This window comes from Parasteatoda tepidariorum, chromosome 1 (genome assembly GCF_043381705.1).
Source record: "Parasteatoda tepidariorum isolate YZ-2023 chromosome 1, CAS_Ptep_4.0, whole genome shotgun sequence".
NCBI classification, from domain to species: Eukaryota; Metazoa; Arthropoda; class Arachnida; order Araneae; family Theridiidae; genus Parasteatoda; species Parasteatoda tepidariorum.
In genome coordinates, this window is record NC_092204.1 from 3068464 (window position 1) to 3090236 (window position 21773).

At 31.6% G+C, this 21773-nt stretch overlaps 1 protein-coding gene across 2 annotated transcripts in view; it reads left to right on the forward strand.

The window, feature by feature from the left end:
• LOC107451065 (E3 ubiquitin-protein ligase RNF220) overlaps positions 1-21773 on the forward strand; it is a gene marked incomplete at its 3' end in the record, with an annotated part of 62425 nt that overhangs the window by 13106 nt on the left and 27546 nt on the right. For both annotated transcript variants that reach the window (XM_043052718.2, XM_071180811.1), the window contains 1 exon segment: positions 15714-16307. In XM_043052718.2, coding sequence (XP_042908652.1) covers positions 15794-16307 — 514 coding nt within the window.

A 21773-nucleotide genomic window follows, 5' to 3' on the forward strand; every position in this document is an offset into this window, starting at 1 on the left:
TCATCCCCACAAACATTCGCTCTGCTTTAAGTAGATTTTCGACAGTAAATTCTATATGTACAGTCGGACCTTCATTTAACGAAGTCGATAAATCCAGATAAAAAGTTCGTTCTATGGAAAAATCATTAAATAGAAAATCACCATTTGAAATACTTAAATAACACAAAACAGCTTTTAAATTGATAAACACTAGACATAATTAAAATAACACCTTTATCTTGTAAACTAGTATCTAGTATCGAATTGTGTCAAATGATTTTAACATTTCATCATATGAAGGTTTGGTGATTGCTTCATCATTTTCGCCTTCTTCCTCTTCGCCTTCCGCACAATTTTTTGATGTATTGTTTTAATTTTTCACACTGTCCAAAATATCCGATTCAGTTAATGTTTCTGTGGTTGCATCTTCGGAATCAATAAAAAGAAAATCATTCATCAGTACATCATCGTTCATTTCGTGGTTCTCTCTTAGCTGTACCCACATTTTTTAAAGTTCTTTTAAAGGAATGCCATCCTCGTCCTTCGCGCTGACTGAGAATCCAGCTTCAGCAAAACTGTTACGAATAGTACGATCTGTAACATTCTATTTCCATGTTTTAGACATTTCTGTTATGCTTTTCCTTAAACTGATTTTTGGTTTGGATTCCTGTATGAAATGCAAACAAAAGGGATTTTACCGCTTTCTCTAAAAGTTAAGTGGCATCAATTCAAGGTCATTTCCCCCCATAAAATGCATTAACAAGTTTGAAATGTTCCGAAACATAATCGAAGAGGGAAAGTGGATCTCAAAAAAAAGTTCGGTCAATATAAAATTCACGTCGCTATTTGGAAATTATTTTACTAAGAAATTTCAAAAATGTTCTCGGTTCCTCGAAAAAAAAAAATCGCAAAATGGAAGTTCGTTAAATAGTCTGACTGTGTTACGAACAGGCGCCGTAGGCCGTAGTCGTTCAAAGAAAAGGAAGAGGACACACGTTCCAACAAAAATCAGGACTTATTTATTTTTTTTAGAGCAGTATACATACGGGATCAACCGCTTTGAGACGATATACATTTCTGCTCTAGTTTTTCTGTAGGCAAAACTTAAGAAATTTGTAGCTTTAGTCTTTCTGCCTGGAGAGAAATTAAGAATTTTAAATTTAATTATTGCCTAATCTGGAATTTGAAAAATTGAAATCCAAAGCTTTGAGACGATGCAATTTTTCTAAACTTATATTGAAATACAGTAAATTTTTAATGCTTCGTTGTGTACCTTTCTGCTTTAATGACAGCAGCACACCACTATGCATCAAATTAACGAGGCCTTTAATGTAATAGTATTTAGCGAAATACCTGCCTCTTCATCAGAAATATTTGCCTATAGGCAACGGAGGTATGATGTGGAGAAATATTAATAAATAATAAAATAAATAATATGTGCAAAGAAAAATGAATCCGATTAATAATGAATATAATATACAGGTAAAGCAAGAAGTTCGAATAATATACAAACAATATTTACATGATCGAAAAGGGAGTATTTACATATTTACAATAAGGAACGATTATAAACATGTCATAATCGAAGTACAGTAGAGCGTCGATTATCCGAACTGCTCGGGAACGAGCATGGTTCGGATAGTTGGAGAATTGTTTAAAATCTAGTTTAAATGATTATTATTTATAGTACAACAATACATGTATGTATGGCTATATGTATGTATGATATAACAATACATGTGAGTATAACTACTATATGAAAACTGCTAAAAAATGTTGTAAATTAAATATAGTCTTCAGATGTAGTGGATATTATTTATTCTTCTAAATAAGAAAAATTGTCGATAGGTTAAAAAGTATTCTAAACTTAAAAATAAAGAAAAAGAGAAGAAAAAACGAATGCGGAGATAGTTCGGATGATTGGACGTTCGGATAATCGGCGCTCTACTGTAGTAGTAAAAATTTAGAGTAGGCAATCATCCCTCTGCCTCGCCTTCCCCCCCCCCCGAAATTGCACAGAGGGAGGACTTAGTCAAAAAATGGGAACATGAAAGATTAAAAGTGGAAATAACTATAATTTGAAAAGCAAGATCCGGATTCAAGTTCTGATATTTTGCATGGAATTTCTCTCCTCAAACCTGAGGTATATCGAAGAACTTATGTGTGAGAAATTATTATATACATTTAAGTTAAGTATTAAAAGCGTGAATTCTGTTAGACCGTTTTAAAACTTTCGATTTCAGTTTTTCCCATTAACATTTGGCATTTGTTGAATTGAAAATTTTCAACTCTATTATCAGTTATTTCCCATCTAGAACGACTAAAGCTACAAATTTCTAATTTACATCATTTTGAAATTTCGCTTACAAAAGAAAATCTTAAATCCAAAATTTACGCTTTTGAAATTGAAATTTCAGGAAGATCTGAAAAATATATCGTTTCAAAGCTTTTGATTTTACTATATACCAGATACGTTTACTATATACCAGATAAGTTTTAAAAAATGGCGAACAACCTACTAAAAAAAGTATAATTTGCTTTACTTAATTGTAATAAAGGCGACTTTCATCACAAAAGAATAATAAAATATTTTACTTTACATTAAAGAATTACCTACGTTTCAAACAGATTCCAGTTTATTTAAAACGAATTAAGATAAATAACTCATAATATTTGGAGACTAAGAAAGCTTTTACAGTAGTTTTGCACCAAAAAATAGCCAGTATAAACAAAATCCCTGTGGCAGAATTTTTTTGGGATTTCGGCGACAAACTTTTCTAGCACTAATATTTTACTTTAAGATAATTTTAATTACAGCAATTATTAACTTAAAGCAACAGAAACGTTGTGTTTACAGAAGAAAGTATAAAATAAAATTGAATAAAATTTTTTAATCGTAAAAGTACAATTTTTTTTATTTTTTATTTTAATATTTCAGGCGTTATTTTCGCATTTTGTAGGTGAAAAAATGAACTCATTATTTCCTCTTTCGAATTTTGTAAATCATTACACAAGTTAAAATTCGTAAATAAATGAAACGATAATAAATTAAAATTCGTAAATAGATTAAAAATCGTAAAAACCATGCAGTAACTCCCAAAATAAAAGTCACGCAAATAAGACTCTTTAAAAAAGAGATACTTAAATAAGTGTATGTAAAATAGGGTGTTCTTTAAAGAAATGAGAGAAAAAACAGCATTTCTACAGAGAACTATCTTTTATACTTTTGCGATTTCTGATTTTTTTTATTTTATATTAATTTGAATCATCTATCTGAAGCCAGTGATTTCCGTTTTTAGTTTAAAAAATCTCAAATTAGAATCGAAAACTCATGATTATTTTCTTCCTCTCTGATGAGCAAGAAAAAGATCTTTTAAAAAAATTTTATTTTTTCGAAAAATTGGGTATAATATAGCCTACGTCACAGGTTGTGTTGTTCCTACTAAATTTAACCCATGAACAATATTAAGCTATAATTTTCCTCAGTGGTAGTAACTAACGAACATGAACAGTGGTAACAACTAATGACATTGCAATACTAAAACATTTGAACATAGTTTCTTAAAAAAACAGTNAACAACAACAACTAAAACAAATAACAACAACTACTAATAACAATAACTAAATAAACAACAACTAAATTCCATTCGTTTAGCATTGCGTCATATGTTGTTCCTACTAAATCGAAGTAGTTGTGTTTTTTTCATATTATACCCAATTATGCAGAAAGGAAAACGAAAAATTTTCTTTTTCCAAATCAAAAATCTCTCTGCAAAAACTCTTTAACGTACGGCGACAATGTCGCCTTGTCACAGCAATTCTGCATGATAATAATACTTAGTACCCGGTATATTCGAATGCGTTAGTAAAATTCGAATCCAGTTCATCGGAAGGCGAACCCTCAATCCCCATAGCCAATACGGCTCTATTTGCCATATTGTTGTAAACCATTTTTATATTTTAAAAACCGAATTTTTCGCTTTTTTTAAAAAAAAATATAGATAATTTAGGATAATTTAATAGATATCTTGCCAAGGCCACTGTTTCGACACAGATGACAACCCATCCACATCGGATTAATTTATGTCCGTATTGAACCACAATTTGCAAGAACCTTAATAGTTTGATTTGAAGTAGCATATTATTATACGATAATAATACGCTACGATAACACGATACGTTCTCACGATAATATCGTTCAACTTGAGGGGATTTAATTTAACATTTTAATATAGCATTATCACCGAACGTTGAACTGATTTTTTCTGAAAGTGTGATGTGGGGCATAATTACAGTATTCATCATTACAGTAAACGTTCGTCCACAGTAGATGGGAATCTCTTTCTAGTGAGATTGCCTATATAATACACACACTTAACGTTATTAATAATTACAGTCCCTGGCCAAATTATGAGACGTACTGTAAGATTCTATGAAAATTCTTAATTATCAGGTTCTACAGCTTTATTGTTATGTGATGTTTGCACTCAGTGGCGTACGCAAGGGAGGGGTTTAGGAGTCTAAACACCCCCCTTGAGCTCAGACAAAATGGAAAAAATAAAAATTTTAGTAGAAATTATGTAGGCTATTTTTTAAGACTATATATTTTTATTTGCCTTATGCCTACTTTTTTTCCCCTCACTCTATTTCTCAGAATACTGAGAAAACATTTACTATAATAGGGTTGTAGTTTTGAAACCAAATTCACGTGATACTGTTACGGATTGGTTCCTTTCTGTCCTGCCAGTCGCGATAGTTTTCGAGACTGGCTGTCATTCGCGTTGATTCTGGAATACTAGACGTTCTGTCGTCTTTGAGACAATTCGAGAATTTTATTATGCGGTGAAAAATTATATGAAAGGGGGAACGGAGTACAGTGGAGTTAGTACTTGTATATGGTGTAAAAAATTTTCTTTTATCTTCAATTGTTTCTATTACCATGTATCAAATTTCGATTTTATTGTTATGTATATCCCAGACTTGAATTTTGATTTTCAACTGTTGTACATTATGAGATTTAACTTACCGTTAACGCAGCACCCCCTTCCCATCCTCCAATTTATTTTTCTATTGCGATGGAAGAGTAGATATATTCAACACTGGATAGGTACTCCGGTAAAACTTGAATAGTTAGCTAGTGGAATTAGTTAGTCAGACTAAGAGTTATCTCTGCCGCCAAATCTGTTTTGTTTTGTCTTAGCAAAAAGTTCATTCAATCGCCGAACCCGTCGTCGCCACTATTTCGACTACTGAAGAAATACCTTAGGAGATACTGTGCTCGTTGAAGTAATTCATTCCAGCTCGAAACTTTGAGATCGTAGCATAGCGGATATTTCTGTGCCAATATATACATATATTTGCTGTTCTTGGATCTTTAGGATTNTTTAATTATATTTATTTATTTACAGACAAATAAATATAATATATACAAAAATATAATATATAATAATATAATATATAATATATATAAAAATACATCGGCAGAATATCTTAAAATAGTAGAAAAATTGACTCCGTTCAGAAATATGGGTCGCAATTTGTAGTTTTTAACTCGTTATGAACATGCAATTTTTGTGTAACAACTTCTGACGATGACGTGTCGTAATATGCATTACGCTAAAACCAATCTACCATACATATTTTCCTCCAATATAACATTCAATTAATTCAAAATATATGTCAAGACACACATTGGGGGGGATATTTATAGATTCCGCCAGAAAAGTTGGAGAAAATATGCAAATAAATTGACAGAATCGAAATTTTCAGTAAAACGCGTGTTGACCGCATTCCATATTTTCTTCGGCATTTCCAACTTCACTCAGGCGGTGGCTAATTAATGATACTTTTCAGCTGTTATTTAGGGAAAATCGCTGTCAAACTGAAGAGTTTATGGAAATCCAAAACCCCCCTATTCTCTCCCCCCGAAGGAAGGGATGGGGGGGGGAGAAAATAGCTAAACAGATTAATGATAACTATCTCCAATGTGGGACAGTTATTTGGGCGTCGAAACGTGGCTTAATTAAAAATGCACAGTTCGAATCTTTTGAAATGAGTAATCGTTGCTGCAAAAACATACAGCGAAAACGACACGGGTTGAAAATCTCCCTTTTGTATAATTACCACTTTCTCACACCTCTTTTCAAAAGCATTTAATTAAAACGGTCCGATCCCTTGTTTATTTCGTCTCGCCTCTTTTTGTTCGCTGAATGTTTTGCGGTGATGTGTCGCCCCCTTCTTAAAAGTTACCTGTCATCGTTTCGATTTGTCAGATGCGAAAACTTTTCGGTGGCTTTTTCTCTTTTCTTTACCAAAATAATGGATTCCCTCGTGTCGGTAATTTTGCAAGCGACCAGAAATATCATGTATTTTAAAATGGTGCAAAATAATAGCATCGTTTTACTAAAGATGAATGAGTTCGAAAACAATCCTTTCCCTCCAGCTGTTAAAAAAAAAAATCGTTTGCTGATTATCATCAGCAAACGATCATTAATCAAGCAGTCATCGCCTATTTTAAACCTCCGCAGCGTCTCATTTGGGTTTTTTCCCGATGATTATGATTATTTAAAAAGTATGACAGGACTCAAGGCATTAGTAATGACGGCTGTTGAGCTAAAATTAACACCGTTTCATTTTTTTAATTATTTATTTGCAAAACACTTTGTTTCTCAAATTTTATTTCGAGTCGTATGGATTTTCAACTTCTAGCAAGAGAAAAATCCGATAAAGGGCAGATATAGGTAGAATGAATGTTATGGTGACGTAAATTGGATTGTTATTCATGATAGTTCGGACATTTGATTTTCTATTCCCAAGTCACTTGATGGTCCCATCAAAGCGTTTTGATGGTTTATGCTCGCTATAGTCCGACATCATTTGATGGTCATCATCCAACATTTTCCATTATGTATGCCATGGTGTTTGATATGCCAACAAACTTCCATCATTCCATGATGGAAAATGCTACTTTAATTACTATGATGGTCAACCATCAAGAGAAGTTTGATTCTCATGGACCAACAATCAACGATGGTTCCAACTATACATTTCCATGATGGTTGAATTCTTGTTGGTTCTCAGGAATATACCATCAAAACAATTCGGGTTTTTTTAAGTTAGCCCATCATAAATCACTCCGAATTCTTACATTAGGATGATGGTGGTTCATTAAATATTTAATTCTTTAAATATTTAATTATTTTATATTTGCTAAAGATATATTCAATAAAGAACGTTGCGTGGTAGCACGTATGGCCCACATCACCCAATTTATACTTTTATAGTTGTCTGATATCACAGGTCTTTTTTTTTCAATTCATTTTTTTTTAAACTTGTTGTGAATGATATTCGATGTTAATACAGTTTTTTCAAATATTAATTCATTCATTAAATTTTTATTATTTTTATTTTTTTATGGGAAAAATAATTGTAATTATTTAATAAAAAGTAACTAAAATAACTTTTTGTTGTTGTTGACCTAAATGGGAATTGACATAATTTTTTTTTGTTGTTTTTTTAATATTACTTATATTTCTATGTCAACTTCGATTAAAAGTTTTGGAAAACGCTGTTATTGTGCTCTCAATCGTAGAAGATGCCTGAAATAAAACAGTCAGGAAGTCACTCTTGAGAAGTGAAATGGCAAAGGAAGGGGAGGGGGGTCGATTTGGAATCACTTCTAAATAAACAGTTATATTATTAACCACATCACAAGAGATTAAAATAAAGGAGGGGATGAATTGTCCCCGAGAGCAGCTGTTAAAAAGGATTGTGTTAATCCACGATTGTTTCCCTCCCTCCCTCCCCCCCTCTCAGAAAAGCATTTCTCCCGGATATTAAACACACATCAGGGATTTCCTCTCGTCACTTTCACTCATGTGAATAAATTGGTGAATTGCACTCGTTTTTTCAACCCAGTTACCCCGATTTGTATTCACGTCATCTCAAATTCACCGATATTTCCCCGTCATCTTAACTCGACAAAGTTGATAACTGTATTAAGTACATCCTTATGTCCCGCAAATAAAAGAGTTTTTTTTTTTGTTTATTTATTTATTAAAAATTGTGATTTAAAATATTTAGTAGCAAGGACCGGAGTTGGCAAGGTTTAAAACAGATTAGATTAATTCAAACCTTCCTGTCCAAAACCTCTTGGTTCAAAACCGTCTTAAACTGTCCGAAACCCTTTTATTCAAATTAAGTCACAATTTTTAGAAAAAAATTTGTGAAAAATAAAAGGTTAATTTTTGAACTAGAAACAAAATGAAGATAAGTCTTTATTTTATTAAAACAGTTTATAATTATTTTTAATATTGCATTATTTATCCTTATGCAAAAACATAATTTATCTGTATTAAAAGCATATTTATTCATATTTAAAGGTATTCACTTTTGTTGTTCAATGAATTACGGAGCTTCAAAAGCTGTAAATCTTTTCCTGTTATATCATATTATTTTCCTTTAATAAGTTAAAACAGATGTATAAAAAGTATCTAACATTTATTAATATATGTAATTATTATGTGTACAATGGTTACCCCATATAGAATTTCTGCCTTAGGTTTTGAACACTTTAAGACAGTTTGGGACAGTAAAACCCACGTGATTTGTCCAAATTTAATTTAGGATGTCCGAAACCCAAACTCTGCCAAAAGGACATTCATCGATAAAATCTTAAAAATTGTCAACATAATGATAATTGATTTTGCCTTAAAGTTACTTAAAGCAGTCATTAAAAGATGGTGCTTGATAATAATTGTCCACTGTTAAACATAAAGAAGTTACTTTTACCAGTGATGTAAATACAATATGGAAATTCAATGTTTAAACATATGCTAAGCCCCAGAAAAATAAATATTGAATTAAAAGCATGATCCGCAGATTAATTTTGAAAATTAACGATAAATTGAATAATTGCAACAATCTGAATTACAATGAACAATAAATTTAAATGAATAAAAATTGTTATTAGAAAACTAACAAGAAATTAGCAGCTTTAACTTTGGATGTGATTTTCAATTTAAAAAAAGAAAGCTTTTTGAAGTTTTAGATGTTACTCAATTAACAATGCATTAAATTTTGAAAAAACTATTCAAATAAACAATTAGTTTCAATCAGCTTTAACGCTGAGTTTGATTGCCTATTTTTTAATACATATTTTTATAAAGTTTAACACGCATTTAATTATTATGTTTCACATTAAAAGTTTAAAATAAAAGAACAGCAATAATACTATAATAATAGTAGAAGTAATAAACTAATTGTAAGCAGCTTTAGCACTGTTTAGGATTTACTATATTTTTATTGTTTTAAATTTCATTATTTTTCTGAAATTTTACATTCATTTAATAATTTTTTGTTTGCAAATTAAGAAGTTTAAAATAATGAATCTGAACAATAAATTTTAAACCGTTTTTTTTTTTATATCGTTGTAAACTTTATTTTGCTGTGGCTCATTGCATAATTATTATTTATGCACATTTTCACAATTAATTTATTACTATTATTAAGTTACTATTATTATTAATTTATTTAAGAATTACATTTTTACTCTCATCCACTTTAATGCTGGTTTAAGTAATTTAGAAATAACAGTACGAATTCTTAACTAATTAAAAAAAAACTATTCTGAAATTGTAATTCTCCATTTCAATTCACTTTATTAGAGCTGCGATGACTGGTCGATACGAACTCCGCACCCGGCTCGCACCGACCACAGCGTTGACGTGAAATATCCTCAGTGGTAGACGGATCATTGGTTAGAGTCCCCTTGCCGTCAGGCTAACCGTGGGAGGTTTTCGTGGCTTTCCCCTCCATGTAACGCAAATTTGGGTTAGTTCCATCATCCCCGGAGGCAAATTTCCCCCGATACTTGATACAGGAGTTTCCTTGTCTCCTGAATTTGTCTCAAAATTACAAAGCTACGAAGTTGAACATTAGTAATCGTAAAAAAAAAAAAATTGGGTTGACTGTTGAACGACAGTTATAAATTATAAAAATTAAATGCAAGACTGTGAAAGACTGTCTTAAGTACAATTAATCTTTAATTATTCGATTCTTTGTTTTATTTACCAGCTAAATTCCTGTTTTACGGTTATAAAATAAAATAAAATATGGCAAATAGCTTTTGATTCATATTCATTATAATATATTAAATAAATCTCGTCTAGTGGCCAATTCCGGACATTAAATTATGAACATTTCCATTCTTTGAAAATAGTTTTGATCTGACGTTACATAAAATTTCAGCTGTTACAGGAAGAGAGGTATTAAAAAAGAAACTTTTTGTTTGATGATTGTTTTCGTCATTATCGAGGCAGAAATGCCTTTGACAACAACAATAAATTGATGAGTTGAAAACTGTCTCTTAACTGATTTCCTAATATAGAGATATATATATAATACTTTTTGTACTAATTTTTATTCTTTAATACCCAAGTCAAAATTCTTGATGGTGGTTCCAGTGCGACTCATGATGGTCCAACATCATTTGATGGCCACCATCATCCATCATTTTCCATTATGTGTTCACGGTTCTTGATATGACAACGAACTTTTATCATTCTATGATAGAAAATGTTACTTTAATACTTTGATGGTTAACCATCAAGAGAAGTTCAAGCTAGAAGATGGTTAACCATCAAGAGAGGTTCAAGCTAGAAGATGGTTAACCATCAAGAGAAGTTCAAGCTAGAAGATGGATATCCATCAAGAGAAGTTCAAGCTAACAGTGAAGTGATGGTTCCAACTATACATTTCCATGATAGTTTAATGGGAATTCTTGTTGGTTCTCAGAAATATACAATCAAAACATAAAATGGTTTTTTTAATTTTTTTTTAATTATTATTATCTTGGATCATCATAAATCTGTTGGAATTCCTACATTGAAATGATGGTTGTTCATCATCATTCTAACATTTGATTTCTAGAAAATTATGATGGAAATTTCTGATGGTTTGAACATGAACAAACCATCAAAACAAGTTTCTATTCTTATGTTGGACCATCACAAACCAGTCCGAATTCCTAAATTGGGGTGATGGTTACTTATGTTGGTTACCATCAAAAAAAATAATGATCCATGACGGAATTATTGGTAATTACCATGAAGATTATGTTGGTCCATCAATGATCAATGACGCCATCAAAAATTTTGACTTGGGTAATTATACGAATTATATTTAATAGATAGGATATGCCTGTCATACAAATTTAAAATTTATTTCTGAATTTTAGAAATTGATTTTAAATTTAAACATATCTGGCATTTAATTTTAAAAACTCACCTTCTATCTTTCCTTCCCTTTTTTTCCTTTTTTTTTTTTTCATCTTAAGTTTGCAATGCTCTAGGTTAACTAGAATTCTGACCTGCTTCATACATTTTAGATTTATTGGAATCATTAAAATTAATTTTTTTTCGCAGGACTCCCTCAATTTGACTGAATTTGCTTAAACTTTTAGCAATAAGCCTTTAATAAAGCTTTTTTCAATAAGCGCTTTTTACTCTGTGTGTGAAGTATTTCAGATTTGATCGTTTAACAGTTATTAGGTCGATTTAAATATTATCAAATTAGGTCGTTTATATATTGGAAAAACATTTTTTTTTTGCGATTTTAATTGTTTCTTTCCTCGAGTTCCAAAGTCTAGTTATCTACTGAAATGTTTCAACGTGTCATTATTTTTGCGGCCTTTTTATTTTACTTTTCACAAAAATTTAAAAAAAAAAAAAAAAGAGGATTTCAGTGTTTTCCATGATCACTGCTCAAAATTTTCCTCCAAACTTGTCAGCAAAAAAATAAGCAAATCGCAATTTACCTCCCCTCGTTAGATATTCATGAAATACACTGGTTGTAAGAAATTAAGAGAAGATTTGCAGACCTGGTCCATTATTTCTAGAACTATTGGACCCATTTTAATAAAATTTGATATGTATATACATTGATACAAAACAAAATAAATAAACATTCAACAATTGTAATATACACGCATGATCACGTGTAACACTCGTTGGAAGGTATGAAACAGCGATTGTAAAAAAAAAAAAAGTGTTAATTTGAGGTAGGGTCCCCTTTTACAGATATACAGGCCTTGTAGCGTGATTTCCTACTTGAAATAAGGCAGTTAATCATTTCCTCTGGCAATTCTATGTATTCCGACTCCACCGAGTGTTACTCGCATGATCATGTGTGAGTATTTTAATTGTAGAATGGTTATTTATTTTGTATTATATCAATGTATGTACATATCAAATGTCATTGAAATCGGTGTAGTAGTTCTAGAGATAATCGACCCAGTCTGCAAATTCTCTTAATTTAATACACCAGTGTATTTGTAAGGATCTCGACTTGAAAAAATGAGTTATATATATTTCCTAATCAGCCTAAATGAGTATGGGCTCACTGTAATTAGAATAAAAAGTGACTACATTAAAATGTTCTAAATTATAAAAACTTTAGAATTTTTTAATTATGCGGGCTCTTTGGAAATTGTCAGTAGCACTTTGCAAAGAGTCAAACTGTTATTCGATATATTAATCGATATATCCTCATAGTTGCCAACTCTACTGGATTTTTCAGTAGACTACTGGATTTTGCCAGTTTTTGCTTGTCTACTGGCTCCATTAAAATTCTCCTGATTTTTGTACATTTTCGAAAATTCCTTGAAATTGAGTTAGTTTCCTGAAAAAAATCCATATTGGAATTTGTGTACAGATTATTGCCTGCTTTCTTGAATATTTAAATAAGCATTACTAAAGTATAATGAAGTGAACCTCATTTATAGAAATCAGTTCAAAACTGTTTTCGTTCTAAAATGTTAAGTTTATTTTTTTTCAGATTAAATAAAAATTGTTTTTAATTATTTAAAAAAATCTTTTAACTATCTTTCATGAATTAAATGCCTATTATTGGAAATGAGTAAACATAAGGCAATGAATGATATTTGAAGCATGGTTAATGTCAATCATAACTGGAAAATAGTGCAGTTTTTCTGTTTTGATGACTATAAAAATCCTTAAATTTCCCCGTGTGTAAAATATTTTGTATATTATGCAACAATTGTCGTGAAATTTATATTATTTCATAAAATCTACTGGGTTTTTTCTCATCCATGTTGACAGCCATGCATCCATTTCTATTCTATTTCATATTCTTTGGGATGAAATTCGACAATTCTGAATTTCACACACACACACACATAGAAGAAGAAAAGAAAAATTCTTAGAATAATAATAGGTAAAAAAATATGTGGGCGGCAAATACAATCCGCAAAGAAAAGCATTTCACCTTTAGAGAACGGGATTACAAATAATTTCCCGGGCATTTTTTCCCGTAGCGTAAACACTTTTCTCTGTGTTTGGGTTTCCCGTCAAAATCCTTCCCACTTGTTCCAAGGCAGAGAAACAATCACGCGGGAACAAAACAAGCAAACGATATCAATAATAATGGCAGGAAGAAATCGAACACACATATATATGCGTTGAATCGCCTTTTAGGAGGGATATTTTTATTCTATGTGCCAAATCTCCCAGGCAGAAATCTCTTTCAGAAATCCCTTTTCATCCTTTAAAAGAACGATTCTGAATGGGGGTGAAAGGGAAGAAATAAGACTTGCAATTCATTGCATATTTGACAATCAAAATTGCTTTTCGAATGAAACTCATATCGTTCTCATTCTTAAATCAAACTGGTCTTTATTATGCGTAAATTACAGAAATTTACAAGAACGTAAAGTTTTCTCAATCAGTTTAAAATGATGTTTGACAAAAAATATTATAATTTTTAAGATATTCCTTAAAAATTACTTTTGGTATCAAACATGGCACGTCTTTAAAAAGTTCTTAAAGGTGCATATTTTCGTTTTTTAAAACTCCTAAAGGTACTTTTCATGGGGTGTGCTTTTTCAAAGTGCTTAATTTTCCCTTTTCGAAAATGAGATTTTTTCTTTACCATGTCGATTTTCGCCGCATATTATGCAAAAGCATGCTTTTCACAGTGTTCTATTCAACGTTTTCACAATTTATTCAACTGCAATCTATTTCTATGTGTCGTCGGCCCATAGCGTATGAAAGAGCCAATCATTTTACATGTTCGATGAAACACTTGCGAGTCCGTATGTGCTTCTACTGAGCTGGATTCAGTGAAATAATTGCACTCTCATGTACAACTCTGCTGCATTTTGCAAGATATTCTCCATTTCATTTTTCACTCTCTGAAACCGAACCGAAAAATCTCTCGATCTTATCATGGTGGTTAATATAATCAAGAAAAGAGTTCTTTGTCAGAAACTAGTTATCTTATCATGATTGAGCAAAGTTTTTGAAAATTATTTTGTATTTTGTTAATGTATATAGTCCTCAAAAATATTTTTTGAGTGCTTCAAAAGTACTTAAAGTGCTTATTTTTGGTTGAAAGATTTGGCTACGTACCCGGTTAAAAAATAGTTTTTTTCTCTTTTATAATAAAGGGAATTCATGGGCGCTGCAGGTTTCCAATTTTTAATTAACGAAACGAAATCTTAATTACGGGACGAAATTTAAATACACAGTCACAATAGTTTTCGAATGCAATATAAAATTAATTATATCTGCTAAAGAGCAGAAATATTTATTGTTCTTTCTTGTTTTTAACTTTGATAGATTTAAATCAATAATAGCTGATGCAAATTTGTTCATTTGACTTAAGGGAGTCCTTTAAAGATTTCTAATTATTGAGGGTGGGGGCATATATCCATGAACCCCCCACCCAGCCAAAAACGCCTATGGTTGATATAGGAAAAAAAGGCAGTAAATGTCACATTTTTAGACGGTCCACGCAAAAAATCTTGACATGAGTCAAAATGATACGTTTAGATTTATGTAAACATTTGTAGATTTTTATTTAGCCTTTGAGAGGATACTATATCACGGGAGAAAATTTTCATAGTAGATTCTGTTTCGCCTCCATTGACATTTTAGAATTTAAAGAAAAGGGAGTTCACAGAAAAACCTGGAGTATACCATGAAAAACCAAGTGCAGAAGAAATATTTCCATAATATTAAAATGCAAACAATTGATGCTCAATCAGATTTGATTTTTTGGAAGCATTTGAAACTTCCTGGTTATCTTTAGGTTTATCTAAACTCGCTTTTTCTATATTTAAATTGAATCAAGAAGGTGTGAAGCAAAATTAGCCACGAATTGTTTCTCTCGTGGTATGGCAGTCATAATTCAACCGCAGGGGAACCACTAGAATCACTTCAACAATTTTTTTTTAAATTTTTTTAAAATTTCCAATGGCAGAAATTGACAAAACACTTAACAAGAAGAATATATGCAAATGAAATAGATTAGATAAAAAAGTAAATGACTCATTAGCAGATGTCTAGCACTCCAATATCTTGAACAGCCGAATATCCCATCAAATGCTTCCTATCCATTACTTCGAATTTCCTACAGAGTACTTCAACTAAATTTAAGTACATGAAAATTTAACTAGAGTATAAAATTTGAAAGGAAGAAATGGAAGAAAAAAAATAATTAAGGCGACATAAGATTTTCAAATGAACGAAAATTTAACAAAAAAAGAGAAGAAGAAAAATTCGATTTTACGCTTTTCATATTTTTGAAATCTAATTCCTGATGTTTCTATTCATTTTATAAAGCTTAATTTCTGACTAAAAATAATGCTTAACATATTGTACCACCCATCTATTTAGATATAAAATTAACACTTGTATATTTTGATTTCATTTCAGGTTTTTTTCTTCAAAAGAATGGAGAATTAGTTTCTTCGCAATCACACAACTAACTGATCGTCGACTTTACGAACGAAAAGATGGATCCAAATCCCTACAACGACGTAAACAAGAATCCCCAATCCACATTCTACGGTGCTCTATCTGGATCTGTCTGCTTCCCCATGCCTCTCATGTACAATCCCATGAACTCCTACCCTTTCATGTCAGCTCCCTTCCTACCCATGCATCATCCCATGTTGTCTAACCATGGACTGCAGGATTCCCACGTGCTCAATCCTGCTTCAGATTCCATGCAGCTGGCAAAATCTTCCGAAGATTTGAGCACCAGGGCATTTGCCTACCTTCAAAGCAGATATCAGTCTATGGGCAAATGTTTCCTGCCCCCCTCGAGGAAATCTTCTAAATATTGCCCGTCTATAGTAGATGTCCAGTCAACGGATGAGAAGATGGGATACAGTGATCCCATTATGGGAGTAACGAGTAACAGTACCAGTTACTCCGATAAAGACTGTTACTTATCTAGTCCTGGTACAGAAGTGGAAGAACCAGATTCATCAGGGAAACGTTCGACCGATGTTATAGAACAAAAAGGTTCGTATTTTGTTCTTCAATTGCAATTTAGTATTATGCTGTGTAGTGTATCAACCTCTACAAAAATATAATTCTAATTCACTAGCCACTAATCACTTCACACTAATTCACTATATAAGACATGTTAACTCGATTCTATGTTGGAGTACCTTTTCATAGATGACGGTTGACAATGTCGGTAAGAGTCCGACTTTGAGAAGAACTCCTCGAGACTAAGAGTCTGGGGCAGTCTGCTGCAATAGTGTAACAAGCGAGAGCACATTTCTAATGTGGGTGCAATAGAGGAATGAAAGGTCTAGATTGGTTTACTCACGCTGACCAATGCAAGAATCAAAACAAAATTATTCACCCCACACCCCTATTCAAAGTGAATTTTCCTCATAACCATGGTAGCAGCCAATAAGCGAGATTGATGTCTGGAGGAATTCTCCTGAAAGCCGGACTATACAGAGATTAAAATTGACAAATGATAAATTTCTCTCATTGTTTTTACGATTTTTCTTCTAACTAAATAATTTAATTGCTAATCGCAAAACATGAACTTAATAAAGTATGAAATTTAGGCCGGGATATCCTGGTTGGTAGGGCACTGGGACCATGTTCAAGAGGTCTTGGGTCCCCCCCCTAAAACTCCCCGTGTAGTAAGTGGTGACTGATGCGCGTTAAATCTGTCGAGTCACAAATTCTTCCATGTTCCCATAACAAATCATACCTCGACAACGGTTATATATATATATATATATATAAAATAGAACTTACCACGAAGTTGTGACCAGATGATTCCAATGTATGCTCCCCACATTCCACCGAATACGAAGAAAATGTGTNTCTCGGTTATCATATCGGTTATAAAACTCCTTTCCCGAGAAGTCGGCCCCTATAACCAGTCAGTAAGAATTTTAATATCTCGATGTATCGTCAAAAATATCGATATTTAACTATATACTGATCGCGATATTTTTCCATTTAAACTAATCTGTGTTGTTTTTACATAAGGCAATGTTTTGTTAGTCAGTGCTGACAATGATATAGTATCTAATAATTATTTTCATATTATTCGTTTTTTGATACGTTAAGTTATCATTAATGATTGCACGTGTAATACCGATATATTGCACGTGTATTCTGTATATTGCAGGTGTATATTGCTCGTGAATTATTGGTTTATTGCACGCGTATTAGCATTGTATTGCAAGTGTATTATCAGTATATTGCACTTGTATATTGCGCGTGAATTATCGGTGGCCGGTGTCCTGCAATAAACAAAATCTGACGTAGTGTTGACTTTATAATCCCTAGAACCTATAAGTAGCAAATTTCGTTAACATAATTATTTTTTTAAAAATTAATTTGCATTTTTAAATTTATTAAAAAAAATAGAATTAATATATTTAATTATTTATTATTTCTGCAGGGGTACTTTCAAAATTGTTAAGAATGCAATCATTAGTTTGTCAATCATTGTTTGCAATATCTCTCTATTGTTGTTGTCGCAATCCATTATCGCAACGGGTTCTTTCTTTCCAGTAGTGTCATCTATGACCAAGAAATCAACTTCTGCCTCACCCATACGTCACACTCGTTTATGGGCCGATCCCATTCATCCACAGTTAGTAATTTTGACCTGAACCAGAGAACGACCCATCTCCAATTCACCACAACAGAAGTATAATTTGTTTTATGAACATGGAGGATTTTTTCACCCGATAGATATAACGTGCACCAGTCATGGGAATCTTCGGCTGGCTGGATTTGAACTCGAAATTCGAAAAGGGAAAAAAAAAATCTTTCCTTTTTTTTTTAAATAAATGATTTTTTTTTTATATTAAAATATTTAGCTTATCGTGTGAAATTTACTTGCATTTATTTTAGTTTTATATTCTTTATCTTCATGAAAGTGGCAATTTTAAGTGTGAGAAAGCGTTCTTTTATTGTTCCTTTTTATTTTTCCTTCATTGTAAAAAGAGGAAACAGAAAAGTTCACCAATCACCAGTAAACCAGAAGTTCACCAGTTAGATCACCTAGTTTTCATTCATTTCATTAACTTAGCTTTGATACACTCTGCACTTTGACGTGACAGTCCCTGGTAAAATTATTTGACGAACTCTAAGATTCTGTGTAAAATCTTAAATATCAGGTGATACTATACAGCTTTATTGTTTTTTACGCGAATGTTTGAACTTGTATACGTTCGTTTATCAATGGGTTAAATTTGACGATATATATTATAAATTTGCCGATTGGATAAATTAGACTATATATTGTATAATTATAGAATATTTATTGTATTAGATATTATATTAGTGTATTATAATAATTAGACCAAGTCATTAGACGTACTGTAGTGCTTTAATAATGACATGTCTTGCACGAGTTTATAGGCAATACTTTTATATTTAAACATAGAAGCAATGGGTTTTTATTCAGGAGATTTTTTTATATACTTCCTATTTGTATTTATTTTTAACATATTGCATTACAATGTTAAGCAATTGATACACAAACATAAACAAGTGCAAACCTGTTTTAGCCGATCACCTGATAACTAAGATTTTACAAGGAATCTTGAAACACCTAACACCTTTAAAACACCTAATTTAACGCAGGAACGTAGCCTTACGCTTTTACTAATTCTTGTTTTATTCCATTCTGAAGATATATCTGCTGGAAAGTTTTTGACATAATATTCTTAAACTTTTTTGAAAGAAATAGCCTAACTGAACTCAGATAATTAAAAACTAGGTCTATCTAAAGTTTTCTTCTTATTAGCACTACACTAACACTTAAACACAACAGATGGCAGCACCAAAGAAAATTTATTTCTTCTTATATTCTTCTCCCCTCTGTCCCACACTTTATTCTCGCAATATTTTTTCCTAATTTCTCTCAATTATTTAATGATTCTTTTAAATGTTGCATTTTTGTATGCTTAACTCCCAACTACTAAGAACGAGGATAAAATCATTGGTTTCAATATAGTTAAGACTGCATTATAATTGTTAAAAACTTTTTCAATCAGCGCAAATATTGTGTTCCATTGTGATAAAAATATTGCAGAAATAGCAACATTTTTGACCTCTCATCTATTGTTTAGCTTTAAGTACCGCCTTTTCTTTGAATTTCGGAATTCAACCATGGATGAGATATTTAGTTACAAAAAGTGCATTTTGAGGGAACATTCACCATAGGACTCTGTCTTAATGGTTCGAGGGTGTGACTTCAAATATGCTAATTATCTAGTGCAGACTATTTTAAATTCCGTAATCAGATGCAAAAACATACTTTCTCTGAATAAACATAACTTTTGTTCAACAGATTCGATTTTCTAACCCCCCGTAATATAGAGGGGGCCGTAATCTGGGAAATTCTTTTTTCGTATTTCGTCATAGCTCGAGAGCTTTTAAAGGAAATTAAAAACGTTTTACACACAATTATAAAAATTCTTTTATCGAAAAATAATTCCATGCAAAAAATAACTTTAGTAAATATTTATTATTTAATAATAGTCTGAAAAATTTTGATTAGAATTTGAAAAATAAATTTAAGGTATACAGTTTTTTGCATCATTTAATTTCACAGGGAAAAATTTAAAAAAAAAATTGTGCGAAATTGGTTGAATAGTTCCTGAGAAATCTAGTTTTGTACGACTTTATACGTACGACTTTCTTAAAATTTAATTTCTCAGGATGATTCAAATTTTGTATTTAGCCACGTGAAAAACCTACAATATTTTGTAATTCAAGTTATATCTGAACAAGTAACTTGCTTTCATAAATGTATTCGCTAACATAAGATATAAATAACTTAAATGACGGTAGATGGAGTACAAAAAGTTATTGAAAGGGCCCCGGTCAAAAATTTTTGCCACAGGGCCCCGAGGGGCGAAGTTACGGCACTATTCAAGTACCGCCTTTTTTTCAAATTTCGGTATCCATCCAGAGATAAGATAATTAGTTACAAAAAGTACATTTTGAGTGTTTTTTTTTTTACTTTTCTAAAATTTTCATAGTTTGCTGGGTACTTAAAAGAAACTTTTTATCTCAAATTCATTTTCATCTCCATTACTAATTTAAAATTTAGAAGAAAGAAAAATTTGAGTTCAGGCAAACATAGAGAGTAAGCCACAAATTTCAATTGCTGGAAAGAAAAAGTCAAAATATCAAGATGATAACAAATTATTGAAAGAAAACTTCTCGAGGGTGCGAAGCCAGATTTTTCAACAAAAAATAAGCAACTTTTAAATACTCTTGTAAGCACTCGGAAAATAATTTTTAATTACTTTCGAAAAAAAATCATCATCAAATCATCATTAAATCTATCATTTAAAGCTCTTAATTTATCAACATAAAATCCATAAAATTCAAGATAGGAAATTAAGTACTTTTTACAAACCGCGAATAAAAAAAGGCACCCTCAAGGACTTTTAAAAAAACATAAAATCAAAAATAAGCACCTGTTAAAAACGCTACGCACCCTGCTCTCCATAGCATATCTCACTCATATATATGTATTATTTGGCCAAGATACATGGCAATAAAAATAAAACTACCCGACCAAATGTCATCAAACTTGGTAAATGTCTATAAAAGGTCATGGGATTTTAGTTCCCGCAAAAAAAAAGAAAGAAAAAAATTGTCAAAAATTCACCACCAGCGGAGAATGGCACTTAATGCAATAGTGTTAAACAAATGCGAAATATGCAAATTTGTTTTACACGTCATGTGACTTTGCAGTTATAAAAGTGAGGCGCCTTGTCTGAGCTGTCAGTGTTCTGAGTCGACAATGTCTGTTACCATGCAAGACCGTGCTTTGCTCGTGAAATGTTACTATGAATGCGACAGCAATGAACGGAGGGCTTTACAAAAGTTCCGTACTGTTAGAGGAAAACGCCGAGGTCCAATGACACCGCAAGGTTTACGGCAAATTTACGGTAAAAATCGTGTAAAACAAATTTACATATTTCACATTTGTTTAACACTATTGTATACAGCGCCATTCTCCGCTGGTGGTGAATTTTGAACTTTTTTTGTTTTGTTTTTTTGTTGCGGGAACTAAAATCCCATGACCTCTTATAGACATTTACCAAGTTTGATGACATTTGGTCGGGTAGTTTTATTTTTATAGCCATTTCAAAGTGGAACTTTAATTATAAAGACCCTGTATATATAGTCAAACCCCACTATAATGAACCTTCAAGTGACCAAAATTTCGGTTCACTGTAACTGGAAGTGCACTATATCCGCACTGCAAATAGTTTTAACTAATATTTCCGAACTGCACCCTATTATTACACATCACTATTTAAATAAATAACCCTTAAAAAGAAATGAAAAAATGATTAAAAAGCAATATGTAGTAACAAAAATTGTGTTAACTTATATTTTTTATGACTCTTCGTGCTGCGTACAAAAATTCCAAGGATGACCTTTATTTAGGGAAAGTGAGATAAAAGAAGCAAACAAGAA